Source organism: Cyprinus carpio, chromosome B7, assembly GCF_018340385.1.
Source record: "Cyprinus carpio isolate SPL01 chromosome B7, ASM1834038v1, whole genome shotgun sequence".
NCBI lineage: Eukaryota > Metazoa > Chordata > Actinopteri > Cypriniformes > Cyprinidae > Cyprinus > Cyprinus carpio.
Window position 1 is genome coordinate 22392613 of NC_056603.1, and position 18363 is coordinate 22410975.

The 18363-nt window shown below is 37.4% G+C and overlaps 3 protein-coding genes across 3 annotated transcripts in view; all 3 read left to right on the top strand.

Annotated features, from left to right (window-relative positions):
* The window catches only part of LOC122137977 (arylamine N-acetyltransferase, pineal gland isozyme NAT-10-like), an 8619-nt gene extending 4956 nt beyond the window's left edge, over positions 1 to 3663 (top strand). Inside the window, exon 2 of the mRNA XM_042727919.1 lies at positions 2475 to 3663. Within this exon, the coding sequence (XP_042583853.1) occupies positions 2482 to 3327 (846 nt within the window). The 5' untranslated portion in view covers positions 2475 to 2481 and the 3' untranslated portion in view covers positions 3328 to 3663. The remainder of the gene's footprint in view (positions 1 to 2474) is intronic.
* Positions 3664 to 6374: 2711 nt separating this feature from the next.
* On the top strand, positions 6375 to 9231 carry LOC109093151 (nuclear envelope phosphatase-regulatory subunit 1-like). The gene is made up of 6 exons (XM_019106874.2): positions 6375 to 6629; positions 7728 to 7799; positions 7979 to 8052; positions 8150 to 8259; positions 8382 to 8436; positions 8551 to 9231. Exons 1-6 carry the CDS (start codon positions 6482 to 6484, stop codon positions 8590 to 8592), a joined length of 501 nt encoding a protein of 166 aa, XP_018962419.1. The 5' UTR covers positions 6375 to 6481; the 3' UTR covers positions 8593 to 9231.
* Positions 9232 to 9969: 738 nt separating this feature from the next.
* Positions 9970 to 18078, top strand: LOC109093150 (G patch domain-containing protein 1-like). Its single transcript, XM_019106873.2, has 19 exons — positions 9970 to 10123; positions 10269 to 10403; positions 10496 to 10581; positions 10684 to 10847; positions 10931 to 11028; positions 11119 to 11174; positions 11670 to 11915; positions 12015 to 12165; positions 12318 to 12397; positions 12508 to 12712; positions 14077 to 14448; positions 14548 to 14726; positions 14881 to 15008; positions 15579 to 15897; positions 16067 to 16343; positions 16449 to 16589; positions 17277 to 17371; positions 17467 to 17603; positions 17742 to 18078. The coding sequence occupies exons 1-19, from the start codon at positions 10054 to 10056 to the stop codon at positions 17767 to 17769; spliced, it is 2967 nt and encodes a 988-aa protein (XP_018962418.2). The 5' UTR covers positions 9970 to 10053; the 3' UTR covers positions 17770 to 18078.
* Positions 18079 to 18363: the final 285 nt, after the last annotated feature.

Consider the following 18363-nt stretch of genomic DNA (forward strand, 5'->3'; position numbering starts at 1 on the left):
TGTTATTTCAGTATTTCTTATTTGTATTTTTTGTTTTGATTTTTTTTTTTGTTTGTATTTTTGTGTTTTTTTTTATATATATTTGTAATATGTATTACATATATATATATATATATATATATATATATATATATATAAAGAAATACAACCCTAATTCCAGTGAAGTTAGGATGTTTTGTAAAGTGCAGTAAAATCAAGAATCTGAGATTTGTTAATTCTCTTTTACTGTTATTCAGGTGACAACAGTACAAAGAAAAGATTTCCAAAGTTTTCACTGGCCAACATAAATGTATTTTGTAAATATGAACAAATTTTGTTTTTGACAACTGCAACACATTCCAGTTGGATAAGAGGCAAAATAAAGTTGAAAAGTTTATAGTGCCTTCTGTTTTGTAACAGTTCACAGTAAGCAGGTGAATTGGTAATAGGTCAAGGTATCATGTTTTGGTATAAAAGGAGCATCTCAGTCTTTGCAAGCAAAGTTGGATCATGTCTCATAAATTTGGGCCAAATTTCACAAAAGAAAAGTGTCAAACAAATCAAAAATCGCATTTTGCAATTCAAAATTGCAAGGAATTAAGGTCTTTCACCAAGTACCATACATAAAATTGTGTAAAGATTCAGGGAATCCAGAGAAATCACAGTACATGTAGTGCAAGGCAGGAAACCTCAGTTGAATGTGCTTGACCTTTGAGCCCTCAGATGGAATTGTATAAGAAACCATCATGCTGTGGTGTTATATATATAGCCACATGGGCTCAGGAGTACTTCAGAAAACCACTGTCATTTACCACAGTCTGCTGCTGCATCAAGAAATGCAACTTGAATATCTGTTAATCTAGCAGAAAGCTATCAATTATATGAAGTGAAAGTGAAAGTGACGTGACATACAGCCAATATGCAGCTGCTGGGTTCTCTGGGCCAGAGCTCATCTCAGATAGTCAAAAAGACTGTTTGAAATAGGGCTGGACAATATATCGAACGATATGATCATGCGCATCTCGTCAGTAAAGCCGGTTCCATGATTAGCGGTAAATCCCCATCACCTGCATTCAAATGGAGCTGCAGTTAATACACAGAGCCGTAGTTCACTGAGAAGCTACGCTATATCGAGTTCATTATTGAAGATGAATCGCCTTTGATAATGAACTCGATATAGCGTAGCTTTTCAATAAACTACGGCTCTGTGTATTAACTGCAGCTCCATTTGAAAGCAGGTGATGGGGATTTACCGCTAATCATGGAACCGGCTTTACTGACGAGATGCGCATGATCATATCGTTCGATATATTGTCCAGCCCTAGTTTGAAAATGTGTCAAAAATGTGTGGAATTTTTATGGAAAAATAGATTTTGAGTTCTCAGTCCTAGAAACCAAAGGGACCATCCAGACTTTCATTAGCGACAGAAGCGAAAGCAAACGTCTGTCATGGTATGGGGTGCAGCAAAGCAAAGCATGGGTGACTGGCATATGTGCAAAGGTACCATTGACATGGAGTCATATATTGGGATTGTACAGAGATACTGCCATCAAGATTATGTCTTTTATGGGAAGTCCATGGTTATTAGATCAAGACAATGCCAGCTCTCATTCTGCATGTGCTACAAAAGCATGGTTTCATAGAGCCATAGTGAATGTGTTAGACTGGCCTACATGCCGTCCAGATCTGTCTCCTATTGAAAATGTATGACCAGTCGTGAAAAGGAGAGTCAGACAACGATGATCACAGACTGCTGAGCTTCTGAAATTTAATATGAAGCGAGACTGGACAAAAGTTTTGCTTTAACAATTAGTATCCTCAATTCCCAAACAAAGAAACATTAATTAAAAGGAAGGTTGATGTGACACAGTTTTAAACAAGCCTCTTTCCCAACTTTTTTGGAGTGTTGCAGCTATCAAAATCAAAATTTGTTCATATCTACAAAATATATTTACGTTGGTCAGTGAAAACTTTGGAAATCTTTTCTTTGTACTTTTGTCAATTAAATAAAAGTTAAAAATCAGAGATTCTTGATTTTATTGCATTTTACAAACTGTCCCAACTTCTCTGGAATTAGATTGTATGTATGTGTGTGTATATATATATATATATATATATATATATATATATATATATATACACACACAAAAAGGCCAAACATTAACTGATATAGATTTTTTTAATAATATTTTCAAGACATTTTATTTACTAAAATATCTAAATTTACATGTTTATTTAGATGTACAGTTAAAGAATTTCATTAATCTGAAATGTATTTTAAGATTTAAAAATATTATCTTGCTCCTTTAAATATATTATTGCATTTGAAAGATTACATGTGATAATAACAATAAAAAATGTATTTCCTTGAGCCACACTATTTAACATACTTTAACATGCTTTTAAGTCCTGAAATTAAATTTTTCATATACTGTATAGCCATGTAAAATGACTAGCCATTTTATGTTAAAACTTTGTACATTGCTGCTTGTAGGGATATAATGGACCTGAAAGAGTACTTCAAAAAGATTGGGTTTACAGGCCAATATGACAAAGCCGACCTGGACAATTTGTTCACCATCCACAAGCTGCATGTTATGAATATTCCATTTGAGAACCTCGGCATCCATTCTGGCGAGAAGAACACTTTGGACCTGCACATCATCTATGATAAAATAGTCAAGAGCAATCGGGGAGGCTGGTGTTGTGAAAACAACCACTTGTTCTCATGGGTCCTGAAGGAGATGGGATACAAATTCTCTACACTAGGCTCCAAAGTGTTCACCATGGACTCTCATCTCATCAATCTGGTGGAGATTGATGGGAAGCAGTACATTGCAGATGTGAGCTTTGGAGTGTCGGGCCAAATCTGGCATCCCTTAGAGTTGATCTCAGGTAAAGACCAGCCACAGCCTCCAGGTGTATTCCGCCTCATAAATAATGGGATGCAGTGGGTTTTGGAGAAGACCTGTAGGAAAAAATTGGTGCAAGATGAGGCCTTTGCTAATTCCAGCCTTCTTGATAAACGGCTCACCAAAACATTATACTCCTTCACATTAACACCCCGTGATGTAGATCATTTCCGAAAGATGTCCGATTGCCTGCAGACTAGTCCAGACTCTCTGTTCATGCTCAAATCCATTTGCTCCCTTCAGACAGCCACAGGCTTCAGAGCTCTGTTTGGTTGGACGTACAGCGAGGTCACATTTAAAGAGGACTCAGACTTGGTGGACATGAAAGAAATCCCAGACTGTGAGATAGAGGCTTTACTAAGGGACAAGTTTAATGTGGTGTTAGTAGTTAATAAATTCACACCCAAAAACAACAAAGCTGATTATTACATCTAGTACTCAGCTCATCTAATTTTAGTAATCAGTGTGTTTTGCTTGAATATTAAGATACAAATTGTACTCTCTGAATGCTCTGCTTCTTTGTCTTCAATAATTTTGTTAATGCTCTCTGTATATATTTAATCATTTTTAAATATTTTTGTTAATTAGGCTGTGAAAACATGTCTCCATTTTAAGGTTGCAAATGTCATAGGACAATGTGGAGAAATAATTTTCCATTGTATTTGCTTGAGATAACAATACTTGTTGAATTTGTACTTGTGAGCTGAAGTCAGACTACTCTGAGAAGGACACTATTAACATTATTCAGTAAACTGTGCTCTATTCCCTCTATTCTCATTATTCCCTTTGTCTACTTTGTCTCCTACATTCAGCTCTTTCCTTGCATATTCTGCCTCACTCCTGGGCTGGTAATAAATGATCAAAAGATAAATGTTTGAATATCAGATCAAATTTGATATTTAATGATAGAAAGAGGACTTTAAAAAAAGAAGGAATAAACTAAAATCTAATTTATGTGTGAAATCTTGTCAGTCTTCAACCTAACAAACAAATAAATAATATATGATGTCAGATCCATTTCTCATGTTGATCTCAAAAAGCACATAAAAAAGGAAAAATTGGGAGATAAAAACTTGTAGAAAGAAAGAAACACGGTTTTTTTTTCTTCTTCCAAAAATAATACAAGAGGAATAGTTAAGGGGAAAACCCCATCAGCACATTACAAAAAAAATTTAATTAATAAGAAACTCAAAATCTTAAGCTTGCAGATATTGAATTGCTTTAAAGGTTCTTTACATTAACAGTTCTGTTCAGAACCACAGCATCCTGAAGAACCCTTTTATGCTGAAATGGTTCTTTATGTTAAGAGATTAGGGTTCTTTCTTCCCGCCTTTCTGTTTTTCAAATCTGTAACCGTCAAAGCAGTGGCATAGCTTCTGGGTATCCAGGGTGCAGGTGCATATGGGCCTGGGCAGTTTGGGGGCCCGCCAAGCTGGGGGGAACTTTTAATTGAAACGAGGGAATGAATAGAGCCCTGCATGGGACCGGCCCAACATGCATTCAAATATTCATGTTTATTTCGTGCTGCAAATATTAAAGAGGAAAATATCATTGATTCATATGCAGCCTGAACTGAGGCGAATTATCTCACTAAAAATTAAAGAGCGTAAAAAGACGTTTATAAAATTGACAGAAGGCTGAGACTTTGTAGCAACAAAGCACAAAGCTGCGATTTGCATGCTACAAATAATGAATGGACTTGAAAGCTTTAAACATCATTTCCAAGCATTAGCCTATACCATAAATAAAACAGCTTATGAATAGTCACGATTCACATAACTTTATTTACTTCCGAAAAATCAACAATAGGGCCTAAGTTAACCGAGTTGTAGCCCATAATGTTTGGAGGGGCCGTATACATTTTTGACTCGCTACGCCACTTTGTCAAAGCACCTCATTACTGATTTTCTGGAGATCAGACTGATAGTCAACACACTCTCAACAGGTAAATGATTTCATTATTTAATTTAAACACAACTTTAACTATAAAATTGTAACTGGTTTCCAAACAAACATGTTCTTTTCTCTTTTGAGTTTTTTGGTAATATGTAATTGAGCAGCTCTCCTCTTCTTCAGTAAGTAAGTAACACAGACATTGAATTTAGACAGACATGTGCATTTCAGTTGCTGCCACATCCTGCAACCTCGTCATCTGCAAAGAGAAACTGCCACTCAGTCACACCAAAATACACATAATGATGATCACTGAGGATTGTGAAAATACAGTACTTCACTGGAACTTGGTCTTTATTAAACTATTTTCTGTTTCTATTTTTGTTTTACTTCAAATATTTATTTATTATCAGTGTCTTGTTTCATTTATTAATGTATTCTGCTAATAACCGTTGTTAGATCACTGTCACTTTGTCATGAAATAAAATAAAAGTACTTATAACTGACAACATGCTGTTGTTGTTGTTGCTGTTGTTTATGAAAAGCCTAATAGACGCTATAAGATATTATAAGACAAGGCAGATAAAGGGGTAAAAATAGGAATAAATAATATATACAAATAATATAAATAATACTCATATTATATAAATATACCAATGTTCTAATTAATGAAAACAAACCATCATTTAAAAGGTTATTTATAACACCATTAAGGTTCTATATAGAACTTTCAAAGCGTGGTTCTTTGTGGAACCCTATAAAAAGGGTTCTATTTAGCACCAAAAAGGGTTCTGCTATTGTTACAAGCTGAAGAACCCTTTTCTGGTACCGTTTAGAACCATTTTTCTTAAGAGTAGATGTAATTTTGTTTTCAACAATGTACTATATAAAGTTCAGTTGCATTACATTTTTAAATATAATCAGATTGGCTGTCATTTCAACTCCTTTTAATAACTGTAACAAGAAATGTAGGCAAGTACTGTCTTGACAGCTTTGGAATTTATTTAAATAAATTAATGCGTCTGATTACTGAATATAGACTGTTTCATACACAAACGTTATATGGCCCTAACTTAACTTCCGGTAGACTTCCAAATAGAATCAATAACAACAGCTAAGTTGTCCCTCTAGAGTAGATTATTTTTGATAACAAGCTAAATATGTTTGCTGCGTAAAACAGACTTACTGAAAATGCATTCTCTGCCAGCAGGAGGTGCTTTAAAGAGGTTTGCCCAGTAACTGCTGTACACAAAGCAGAGCTAAGCTCACAAACGGTGATTTATAAGGCATATAACATGCAAAATGAAATGAAAATGACATCGAAAATTTAATAGACTAATTAAAGATAGTTTTCCTTCAGAAATACAGTGATATAAAAACACCCGCGGCTCGTTTTGATTTTTAAACGTGCAGTACGTTCTCATGTTTATTTAACGAAGCCTTTTGGAAAATCGATCAGTTTTGATATTGTGAGCGCCACAAATAAATAAATGTATGGGAAACACATCCCACAGCACAACCACCTGAGCCCAACTTCAGTCTACTCATCACCTTGACTTTACCTTTACAGACCGGAAGTTAACTTCGGGCCAGGGGCGTGCGCCTGATGAAACCGTCTAAGAATAGTTAACAACTAAATATCGAAGCATCTAATAAGCAAACAATCAAACAAAACAAATGGACATGTTTCTTTAAGATGACGTCCTCTCGTCTAGGAGCCCATGAGAAGAGCGCTTCCGTGATTGGCTGGGGCACGCTGACGGTAGCTGCGTGTGTTTGCAGGCCTACACTCAGCGACTACAGCACTTGGAGAAGAGCAATGAATTCTTTAGAACAAGCCGAAGGTATTTTTCAATAGATTTATTATCAGTTTACTGTTCTCATCTCCAAGTGTCATGTCCAGATATTATCGCAGCGTCCGTGTGTTTGTTATGACAAGTTAGATAGTGTTGACACGGGGCTGCTAGCATCTAAGCTAAGAATCAAAGACCCTTCAGCTGATAAAAGCGTGATTTATTTTGCTGACATGCACTGCAGCAACATTATGAACGTAAGTATGTAAAACGAAATCTCGCAAGACTGGTGCCTCAACAAGGAGTGCAGCTCTTCTGTCATTGTAAAACCCACCCTGCGTCCCAGTGTGCATACTATCCACCCTATCTGCCCTAAATAGTCTTGAAAATTACTAATATCACAGAATTTAGGATGGCTTGTATGCAAATTGGGACGCAGACCCGGTCTTGGCTTTTAAACATCGTGCTGGCCAATCACAATGCCATCATATCTGACACTGAAGTGTAATACATGCAAAGTAGTGCACATTTTCCACAAAATGTAAAAGCTATAAAGCTGCCTGTGCATTGATATGCCTGGTACAGCTGATGTTTCTGACCCTATAAACTCAAATCAGTGCATTTGCCCATCTATATTATTAGCTTTTCTTCATTATGCGTTTTTCAGAGTGATGTGAAACACAGCTGCATGGTGTCTTAAAGGGGTATTTCACCGCTGTTTTAATAACACTTGGCTGAGTGCACAGTAGAAAGGCGAAATGTTGTTGAAAGAGGTGAAAAAAATGGAGAAAAGGGTTTGTGGCATTCACTTTTGCTAGAAAACTCCATCACCCATAATGCTCTGGGTTCGATTCAACTGTCCATAGTCGGGAATACAAAAATGCGGAAGTACCATCTGTAGTTTTAATAAAAGCCCTGCAGCTGTCAGAAAATCACTTTAGCTGATAAATAAATTGGGAGATCCGGGTTCAGGTCATATGTGGAAAAAAAATCATTTATATGTACTACCAACATTGTATTGATACAAAGCTGTCTTTGAATTTGTCCTTTAAGTGGTGGCTGAATTCTTTATAAATTAAAATTATAAAACAGATGTTGCTTACCTCATTGTGTGTCCTGTTCTGATGCAGTTGTTTTGCTCCTCCGCAGACCTGAAGGCTTTTGAGAGGAGGCTGACAGAGTATGTGTCTTGTTTGCAGCCGGCTACAGGTCGTTGGCGCAGTAAGTCAGACCAGCTTGTTTGGTCAGATCTTTATTAAATCTGTTTAAAACCTGGACTATGTGTCTGGTCTGAGTCAAGATCTATACGTGCTTTCCAAGTGTCCATAGCGTATTAATCAACAAGGACTGAAATGAATGAATTAATGTTTTAATTCATGAATTCTGCCTTCTTTTTGCAGTGATTCTGATCGTGGTGTCTGTGTGTACAGCCACAGGGGCCTGGAACTGGCTGATAGATCCAGACACTCAGAAAGTATGTCAAATTTAGAGGTGTCAGATAAGTGTCAAATGCCGCATTCTACATGTTTGCCATTATAGTGGTTTGTCTTTCATGTTCTCTCTTTTCACAGGTTTCTTTCTTCTCATCTTTATGGAATCATCCATTTTTCACAATCAGCTGTGTGACTCTGATTGGCCTTTTCTTTGCTGGAATACACAAACGAGTTGTTGCACCATCTATGTATCCTTTTTAATACAGGAAATGTTACTGTCTTCATTGTATTCAGCCAATCTGTTGACTATTAACAATTACAAAACTGCAAATGATCACGGACTACTAAATCTCTCCTTAACCTCTTGCAGTATTGCAGCACGCTGCCGGACAGTACTAGCAGAATATAACATGTCCTGTGATGATGTGAGTACTTGTGTCCTCTGAATTGCCCTTTGTGGTCTCTCAGTTTCACTGGTTTATGAATGCAAAGTAACTTTTCTTGTGCAAACATTTGTATTTTTCCCTCTCACATACTAGACGGGGAAACTTATCCTGAAACCACGGCCTCATATCCAATAGCACTTTGAAGAGACAGAAGTGGAGAGTATTTCATATCATCATATTATTCATCAAGATTGCACATAGGCCTCAATGCTGGGAGATTATCCAAAGGGTGTGAAGGTCGACCTCCCAAATAGGACTCTAACTTCCCTCTGCAATTCATGAAGCAATGGGAGCTCAAACGAAAATGCCCATTTTGAAGAAAAACATTGTTTCTTCTATTTTTAAAATAGCATCCTTTTATTTCTGTTGGAAAATTTGAGTTTTATTTTGGATTTTGATATCCTCATTTGTAAAGCTGCTGTCATATTTTAGATGCATACGGTGTATGTATTTTTAAGTAAATTGCTGAACACATAATAAATATTAAAGTGTAGATATTTGTTCACCTTAAGCTGATCTTTATATGTAGGCAACATTTGTAGAATGTCTATGTCTATGACATGGTGCGCTGCTTTTTGTTGTTTTTAAAAAGAACTTTTATGCGACCAAAGTCTGCACTAGATGTTAAACATACAAGGGAAACAGGTTAATACATCTTTAATGAATGTCCTGTTTGGCTGAGATTTTATTTACTTTCACTCCAGAGTCAAAGTCTACAAGAAAATCTTTGAATGAGCTGTGTTGGCAATAATAAAAGTTGTTTGTTGTACAGTGTTTGTTGCTATTTATTATTAATGTCTCTTAACCTGAAAACCAGTAAACAAGACAGATAATGTGTCTGCTTTTTAAATTCCTACAGCCCAAATAGTACAGCATGGTGCTAGCAATACAAAGGTCATGGTGGGTTCAGTTTCCAGGCAATGCATGTAATGATGAATCTTGAATGTACGTGGCTTTGGATAAAAGTGACTACCAAATGCATAAATGTGAAGATATTATGCCAAATTTTCTCTGCAAATATGCTCCTGAAGTGTCATTTATTTTTTAGCTGTCTTTACAAAGACTATTGCTGCTCAAAGGTGGTATAAATGCATTATGATGTACACGACAATTATTTACAACTGTATATTTTGATACTCTTTCGAATTTAGTTGCGTCATTACGCAATATATATAAAAAAAAACATTTATGCACATATTTCTGTTTCAGTAATAATAAAATAAGGTTTATACAACGGATAGTAGAGGTTTTATTGCAATTTCGTGTTTTCCAACCAGGCAATGAGGTTACTAATAAAAAACGCAAAAACTATATTAAAACTCAATTCCACACCATGTCAATCCTATTTTATTTATCAGTCAAACGTCTTATAACTTCAAATTCTCTTTCTGTCGTCACATTATGAATCGTTTATGTCAATGTCAGTGAGTTGACCAGTGAGAACCGATTCAGTCAGACACGTGAAACCACAACTGTTCAGACCGGTGAACCGGTTCAATTGATTCATTAAGAAGATCCGAATCAAAAGAGCGATTGATTCACGAATCAGACATCGCAGGAGCTCACGCGGCCACCGTAACGTTACTTGTTGTAAACATGGCGTCTGACGAAGATAGCGACGAGGATTTCGTGACTTATGGAACTCCTTTAGAGCCTCTGGAAGAAGGTACTGAAGATGTGTGCAATGATGCTGTCATTTGTGTGAATTTGCAAGTCTTTGATACGTAGGAGCTGTGAATGTTTTAATAAAAAATGCAGGCGTAGAAAGCGCACACTTCTCTACATAAATCCACGGTGTTCGTGTATTTCAGATGAACCCATCAGAAAGCCGGTACCTGTGCACGAGCAGACGGTTAAAGATGAGAAGGGTCGTTACAAGAGATTTCACGGTGCTTTCACTGGCGGCTTCTCCGCTGGTTACTTCAACACAGTCGGCTCTCAAGAAGGTCAGTGACAGCCCTGCTCAGTGCACCGATGCGTTTAATACTGTTAACCGGGTCTTGACGCAGTTTAACTAGTCTGCTGCTGTGTTCTTTAGGCTGGACTCCATCAACATTTGTATCATCTCGACAGCAAAAGGCAGAGAGACAGAATGCTAGACCAGAGGACTTCATGGATGAGGAGGTTTGTGTGTGGATCTCAGCTCTCCACGTCAATAATACTGCGTCTTAATATCTGTGATGTTCTTGACATGTTTTTTCTAATGTCTAATATGTATACTTAAAGGATTTTAGTGAGCATGGTATTGCCCCTCGAGAGATTGTCACTACAGAAGATTTTGCATCTGAGAGGAAAGATCAGTTAAAGGACAAGGCACGAGCGGTCAGCTCTCTGGCTGCTCTGATACCTGGAGACACTGGACTGCTGGAGGAGCTTATTGCCCCTGCAAGGTACTCCTCACTCTCTAAATAATATGATCTAACTAAAATGTAGTTGTAAACTAAAGTTTTTGCATTGCATTGTGTAATTCCAGGTCATCCATTGGTGTGGAGCTGCTGAGAAAAATGGGCTGGAAAGATGGCCAGGGAGTTGGACCAAGACTGAAGAGAAGGCAACGCAAGCAAAACACTGGTAATAAGACAAAATATCATAAATGTTTTGTTTTAACCGTAGTGCAATTTTTAGGTTTTAGATTTGGAAAGGCTCTTTCTCCTCTTTCAGATGCAGTTAAAGTTCATGGCGGTGCGTTGCTGCCCAGTGGATCAGAGGAGTCCGAGGTGGGCATTGTTTAGTGTGTGGGTTTTTCATCAGATTCTTTTGAAGCTTATTATGGCTGTGTCTGGAATCGTATACTTTAATGACACTTGTTTAAAAAGTGTGTTTTGTAAAGTATAAATGTAATCGGGATGTACTACATTTGCCATGTTGTTGTCACTGTTATGTGACTAACCAGGGTCAGTAGCGTCGCTTCACTTCTATTCAAAAATCCCCTCCTGTGTCTTAGAGTCATGGCATAGTGAAATGTCCTCTAGATGCGCAATTCAGAAAGAAGTGGATCATCTGGGTACATCTACTGTCTTAAGTTATGAATACTGTGAATTCAGTTACACTACTCTTTTCACATACTGTTTTTCACCTACTGTTTAGTAGGGAAGTTTGGATATTCGGATGCAGCCTATGTGATTATAATGTGAAGAATAGACTTACTGCTGAACTTGCTTTAGTGAGACTGAAAAACATATACCCAGTTTTTTTTTTTTTTTTTTTTTAAGGATGAAGATGATGAATTCGCTCCAGAGAATGTGACCTTTGCCCCCAAAGATGTGGTCCCAGTGGACTTCACCCCTAAAGTCGACTCCCATGGTCTGGGTTACCGAGGGCTCAACCCACTTCAGGCCTTGGGTGGCGGATCAGAATCAGCACATATAAACCTCTTCACGCTTCAGTCTGACAGAACAAGCAGCTTATTTGGAGACAGAAATACAGGACAGAAACGCAGGGGAGGGATTGCAGGGCAGGTAAGACCAAAGTACAATCAGTTAGGGCCTAAAAAATTACATTTGAACACTTCTATTGGAAGATACATGACATTATTGTATACATGTGTGTGTGTGTAGGCTTTTGGTGTTGGTGCAATGGAGAACGAAGATGCCGATATTTATCATAAAGACTCCATGTCCAACTATGATACTGTTTTGGGCGGAGAAGAACCAGGGGATGGACTCTACGGATGGACTGCTCCCCAGCAGTACATCAGGAAGAAGAATGGTTGGTGACAGGAAGTACTTCGCTGAGTTCTTATAATGTCATGATACTTCCCATCATTTATGTTGCATCAGGATGCCAGAACTGAATGCTATTTAAGTGTTTTAGGAGGAAAAATAGTTTCTCCATGACAAATTAATTTGTTTTTGTTCCAGACTCAAAAAGAGATGTGGTATATTTGGGTAGGATTCTGGATGGGTTTACATTGGCCTCCCAAGTCACAGAGATTAAAACGGTAATGTACTCTTTATTCACAAAAACAGTACTAGGCTTGAGTTCCTTTATTACCTTATTTTCTGTGAATAAGTTGTGCAGTTAAATAGGCTCATTGGTTTTGTTTTCTAGGTCTATCCTCCCCCTGATTTGCCCCGTGATTATCGGCCCGTGCATTACTTCCGTCCTGTGGTTGATTTATCCACCGTCAGCCCCATCGTTGCCCAGGCACTACAGGCTTCACGTGGACACCTATCACAGGATGCACCACAGCAGGGCCGTCACAGCTTAGACTCTTCTCAGAGACGTGACATGCTAGGAGAAACGCCTCTACAGGGTAATGATGTCCCTGCGCATGTGTTGAGATTGTTTAAAACTCACTGGAATGATAGATTTGTAATTGCAATTAAATTCAGATTTTCACTACATGATTACAGGAGTGAAATAATTCGTAAAAATACTATTATTGTGATATCTATAGAAATATTGCAATCAGTCAAATTGGTCTTTTGTGTTTTCTCTCTTTTTGACTGATGTATAACTCAGAAAGAGTGTAGGTAGGTGGAAAGAGAGTTTGTAACCATAACTTTACAAAAAGAACTTACTGTACTTAATGCACTTTTCTGGGGTGTTGGACACCCTAACTTTTAACCAGAATTCAAAAAGTTACCAGACTGGCAAACTAACTATTTTTGAAAGTGGGTGGAGTGGCTCGCTTTTGTCTGTAATCTCCTCCATCATGATTTTGTTCAGCAGTAGTAGCTACACACTGTTGTCTCTTTTTTCCCTTTTTTATGACTAGTGGCAACCAGCATCAAGGTGCAATACTGCCAACTATTATGTTGAAGTGTCAACCAGATAGTCACTGGCATTTAAAGAGATACTCCACCCCAAAATGAAAATTTTGTCATTAATCACTTACCCCCATGTCGTTCCAAACCTGTAAAAGCTCCGTTCATCCTCAGAACACAATTTAAGATATTTTGGATGAAAACCTGGAGGCCTGTGACTGTCCCATAGACTGACAAATTAATAACAGTGTCAAGGTCCAGAAAAGGTATGAAAGTCGTCGTCAGAATACTCCATCTGCCATCAGACGTGCAATCTTGGTTATATGAAGCGATGGGAACACTTTTTGTAAGCGAAGAAAACAAAAATAACGACTTTATTCAACAATTCCTTTGTCAGCGGTCTCCTCTGTCTCTCTCCAGATCACCGTATGCTGTGTATGCTCTTCTGTGTCATCCACGCCACAAGGATGTGCTGTTTCTACGTGTTTTTAGCTTTGATTTGAAAGAAAACGGCGCATCCTTGTGGCGTGGCTGATAGAGAAGAGCATACCATTTTTATTTTTTTGAGATGGAGTATCTCTTTAATGATGATATTGTACGTTTATTATTAGCATGCTATTAAAGTTTCATTTTTCTCAAATATCACGGATATTGTCTATACTGGTATATTATGACAGAGCCGCACAACCCCTTCTGTGGATTAAAATCTTTATCTAAAATATGTAGTACAAAATCAGGGTCTGTTCGTTATTTACCATTTGTTTTGAATGTGAATAAATTACGAATTTCCATTTGTTTTGTATGTGTGAGAATCTTAATCAATTCAATTATTTTTATTTTTTTTTACCCAATAATGTATTATGGGCAATTTTTAACCCAAACTTAATTTAAAAATGTGTTTGTTTTGTAGGCCCAAGCTCTGTGTTTGAGCTGCTTGGCAGTAAGGACAGAGAGCGGCTGAACGAGATCCGCAGTGTAGCCAAGGAGCAGAATAAGTCTGTGTTAAACCTTTCCTCAGCTGAAGATCGAGCTGCCGTGGTGGCTTCGGCTAAAGCTGCTGCTCTACAGACCCTGTCCAGCCGTTTCCAGTCAACCGCCCCACAGCCTGATTCTCTAACCTCTCCAGCCAAAACTCAGGCTTCCTCTGAAACGCAGATGGCTTTGAATGCTTGGTCGGGTCCCACTGCAGATGCTAGCAAAACCTTTAAACCTTTTCAAAAAAATCCCCAGAAACAGGCTCGCTATGATCTGTACATCAACAAACTCAAAAAGGGCGATAAAGGTGAATTGGATCAGTTATGTTTGGTGTGATTTATCCTAGACTTTGCTAAGTTGGGCTAAGCTAAATATCTGATTTCCACTCTGTGGCTGTGATTTGTAGAGGCCCTGGAGTCGAGTCTGGACTCTTCCATGACGGAGTGGGAGAGAGGGAGAGAAAGGGATGAATTTGTGCGTGCTGCAGTACTCTATAAGCCCAGCAACTCTTCTCTCTCCTCACGTTTCACACGCAGCAAACATGAGGATGATACAGACAGTGTAGAGGTCACACGGGATCAAGAGGTACGGAGGTACCTTCAGTTCAAGCACTTAAGTGTACTTAGCAATAAGTTCATGACATTTGTTTAGTTAAACTGGAACTAAAAAAGTGCTTATGGTTCAAAAATAGTTCACTATTTATTATAATTGTACTTCAATATTACTCTCTTTTTTTTAGAATGATGTGGATGACAAGCAGGCCGCTGTGAAGATGAAGATGTTTGGAAAGCTGACCAGAGACACATTTGAGTGGCACCCTGAAAAACTATTGTGTAAAAGGTTCAATGTTCCAGACCCTTATCCAGGGTAAGACAGATTTTCAGTTTTGGTGGATCAAATATGCTGTATCTGAAGATATTCGTTACTATTTAAGTATATTAAGGACAAAGCAGGACAAAACAAAACAACATTGGTGATTTGCACTAAATGAAAGGAGTATTCAATACAATTATGATAATTTTCAGCCTAAAAGAAAATACAAGTACTGTTAATAGTGTTGGTTTAGTTTATTTTTTGTACTTTCCACCAACTTTTAAATAAGTTAAACATTTGATTAAAATTATTACATTTAAATTTACATTCAGTCCCTTTTATTGCTTAGATATTACTTTCTTTTCATGCTAACAATATTGTAGTAAATTAAATAAAAATAGAACTATCATTTGGTATTGCATTTTTTTATTGACATTGGTGATGCATTGTCATTGTAAAAATAAAAAATAAAAAACTTTTTTTTTTTTTTTGTTAATATTTTATGGCCGACTGTTAATTAAAAATGTAACTGCATTTTTGTCGTTCAAAAAATGTATTTCAAATTGGAAGAAATTGTTTTTTTTTCTCTCCACTCTTTCCATTTATCCTGTCTGGCTTGTGCAGGTCCAGTACTGTGGGAATGCCTAAAATAAAGAGAGATAAGTACTCGGTTTTTAACTTCCTGACAATAACGGATAGCAGTCATGTCAGCAGAGAGGGCCCGAGTGCTTCCAAACCTCCCGGCTCCAGCACAACCCTTCCCCATTTGACTCCAGAAGTCAATAAGAAATCCAGGTGGGACAAAACAGGGAAGGTATCTGAACCTAAAGACCCACTTAGTGCGTTCCTCAGTGAAACGCGCAGTGAGGTTTCAGTGGCCAAGCAAATCGAAGCTGGGGCCAAGAACCAGACCGACTCTTCACATGCTTCTGCCAGTCCAGAGGTACCAGTGATACTTGACTGTATTCATTCAACTCTTAATTACTATAAAAACTCCCAAAGAATGCATTTAGAAAGTTTCTCTTTTACATAAATAAATTTAATGCTAAAGTATTTTTAATTTAGTACTGGATATAACGTAATCTCAATGTAACAATCACGCTTTTATGCAGGTAAAAGTGGCCCAGTCCGATGGGAAGCAGACTGAGCCAAAGACTGATGAGGAGGAGAAGGAAGAGGATGAAGAAGAAGTGAGGCCTCCTATGGATCTCTTTAAAGCCATCTTTGCCAGCTCTTCAGATGAGAAGAGCTCATCTTCATCTGAAGAGGATAGTGAAGAAGAAGAGGTGGCCCCTTCAACATTTGAACCAATCCAGATTAGTGCAGAGACACTCAACCCACCCGTCTCAGCTCAGATCACTCCTGCTCCTGACATCAGCAAAGTGCCAGGTATAATCTGAAGATGAGCACTTCCACAAAAATCTCTTTCATTGATTCAGATGCCATTGTCAGATTGTCATAATCGTTTATTGACTGTTTTCTCTTCCCCCTCAGATTTAAAGCATCTTACAGTCCAGAGCAAGCCATCTGCTGAAACAGCTTCAACACAAAATACCCAGTCCTCCTCCCATAGTGCTCCTGATAAATCACAAGGCCTGGATGAAGAGGAGTTCGGCCCCAGACTGCCACCTCCTGGTCAGTCACTGTAACCACTGCAGTCACCATCCCCCTCAGTTTATCATGTGAACATTGTGTGGACATGTGTTAAATCAATAATAGCAACTTGCATTGGAGCAAATAAATGTCTAAAGCATGACTGTCACTAGATATCCTAAAATGATGGAACTGATTTCAACTAAAGCCTGAAATACACTACATGATTTGCTCCAGATTTCCACTGATTTACAGTCTGGAGTAATTGTCTTTTTTTTTAGCTTCAGTCTATAATTCCATGCAGTCTGAGGAGATCAAACATGTTTGATATTTTGAGTCGATTTTAGAACACATTGTTTTCATTTGTGGATAGTCTCCTAGCAACAGTGCACATGTTTCTGTGTGAGTTTGTCATGACCGGAACAACTTTAAAGTCTGGTGATGGTCCTCAGTCGTTTAGTATATGATGGACAGTTTTCCTCTGTCACTATTTACAAAGTCGGTAAGTGTATGATGCCTAGTGTTTTAAAAATCTTTTCAGATTTTAAAAGTCGTGTAGTGTATTCCAGCCTTTAATCACACAAGACATAGTTTCTTTAATATTGTTTTATTATTATTTTAAAGTTTTAGTAGTTTTGTTTATTACTTTTTCTCTTTCATCCAGGACTTTTCACTAGCCTGTTTTTTATATTAACATGTCGTTTTACATTGTGTGTGTCTCTTTACCAGGGTTTATCCCATCTGCACACTCGCCGCAGCTGAAGAAACACAAGAAGAAAGATAAAGAGAAACACAAATCCAAGAAACACAAAAAAGAGAAAAAGGTGGGTTCTTCTGGAGCAGATGAACCCAGTCTGAGTGCCAGACATCTTTCCAAAATTCGAAAGTACATTTAATTTTACTTTTCTTATTTTTTCAGAAAAAAAAGAACAAGAAACATAAGCATAAAGGGAAACAGAAGAAGAGGGTAGATGAGTCTAACAGCAGCTCAGCCGGCACAGACTCCAACAGTGAAGATGAAAATAGAGTTGTGTCTACTAGTGAACTGCTGCAGAGGTCAGAGCTCATATTTTTAATCATAAAGCATTTTATCATGCATTTTGTAAATGGTAAGGTTATCTTGGTATACAATTACATATTAGTAAAATAAAAGCTTGAAATAATGTTATTTCTCTTTCTCTCTCACTGGCTTAGGTTGAAAAACATCAGGAACAAGAGATAGAATGTGTCTGAAGAACCAAGTGTGAAGAGTTTGTCTTACAGAAACTTCAAGATGAATACTAATTTTGTGTGTGTGAGAGTGTGCGTATGTTCTGTGTGTGTGTGTGTGTTGGTGCATTTAAGTGTACCTAATGGCATATGTGTTATGATTGCAGATATTTTTAAATAACAAATTCATAAAATAAAATAAAAAGGTGAGTGATTATTATAATAAAATGTTAACCAGCTGCACTCTAATTCTGTACTGTTTGAAATGTTGCTGACAGTTTAGGTGCCTAAGTGGAGCAGATAAAAATATTCCCCACCTGTACAGTACGCCTGACCTCGTCTTTGCCCAGATGTTAACTGTCTAACATCTGAATCAGAATCAGAAAAGACAAGTGTGTTTACACAAGGACTTTGTCATGGTGACAGTAGCTTATAGTTTTAAAAAAAAGTACAGACATAGTGCAGACGTACATGTAATAAAATATAAATATAACACAAATAATAAAGAGAAAACAATACATTAAAAATAATATTAATAATAATCGCTATGTGGCAATAAACATATAAAGACAAAAATACCAATAGAATATATCTGCTATAAACCTTT

Bases quoted from the DNA above. Each gene is read 5' to 3' on its own strand.
- LOC109093151 (XM_019106874.2), top strand. From the start codon at position 6,482: ATGACGTCCTCTCGTCTAGGAGCCCATGAGAAGAGCGCTTCCGTGATT. The intron at 8,053-8,149 runs GTATGTCAAATT...CTCTTTTCACAG, and splicing joins TAGATCCAGACACTCAGAAA to GTTTCTTTCTTCTCATCTTT. The intron at 8,437-8,550 runs GTGAGTACTTGT...CTCACATACTAG, and splicing joins ATAACATGTCCTGTGATGAT to ACGGGGAAACTTATCCTGAA.
- LOC109093150 (XM_019106873.2), top strand. From the start codon at position 10,054: ATGGCGTCTGACGAAGATAGCGACGAGGATTTCGTGACTTATGGAACT. The intron at 10,404-10,495 runs GTCAGTGACAGC...TGTGTTCTTTAG, and splicing joins CACAGTCGGCTCTCAAGAAG to GCTGGACTCCATCAACATTT. The intron at 10,582-10,683 runs GTTTGTGTGTGG...GTATACTTAAAG, and splicing joins AGGACTTCATGGATGAGGAG to GATTTTAGTGAGCATGGTAT.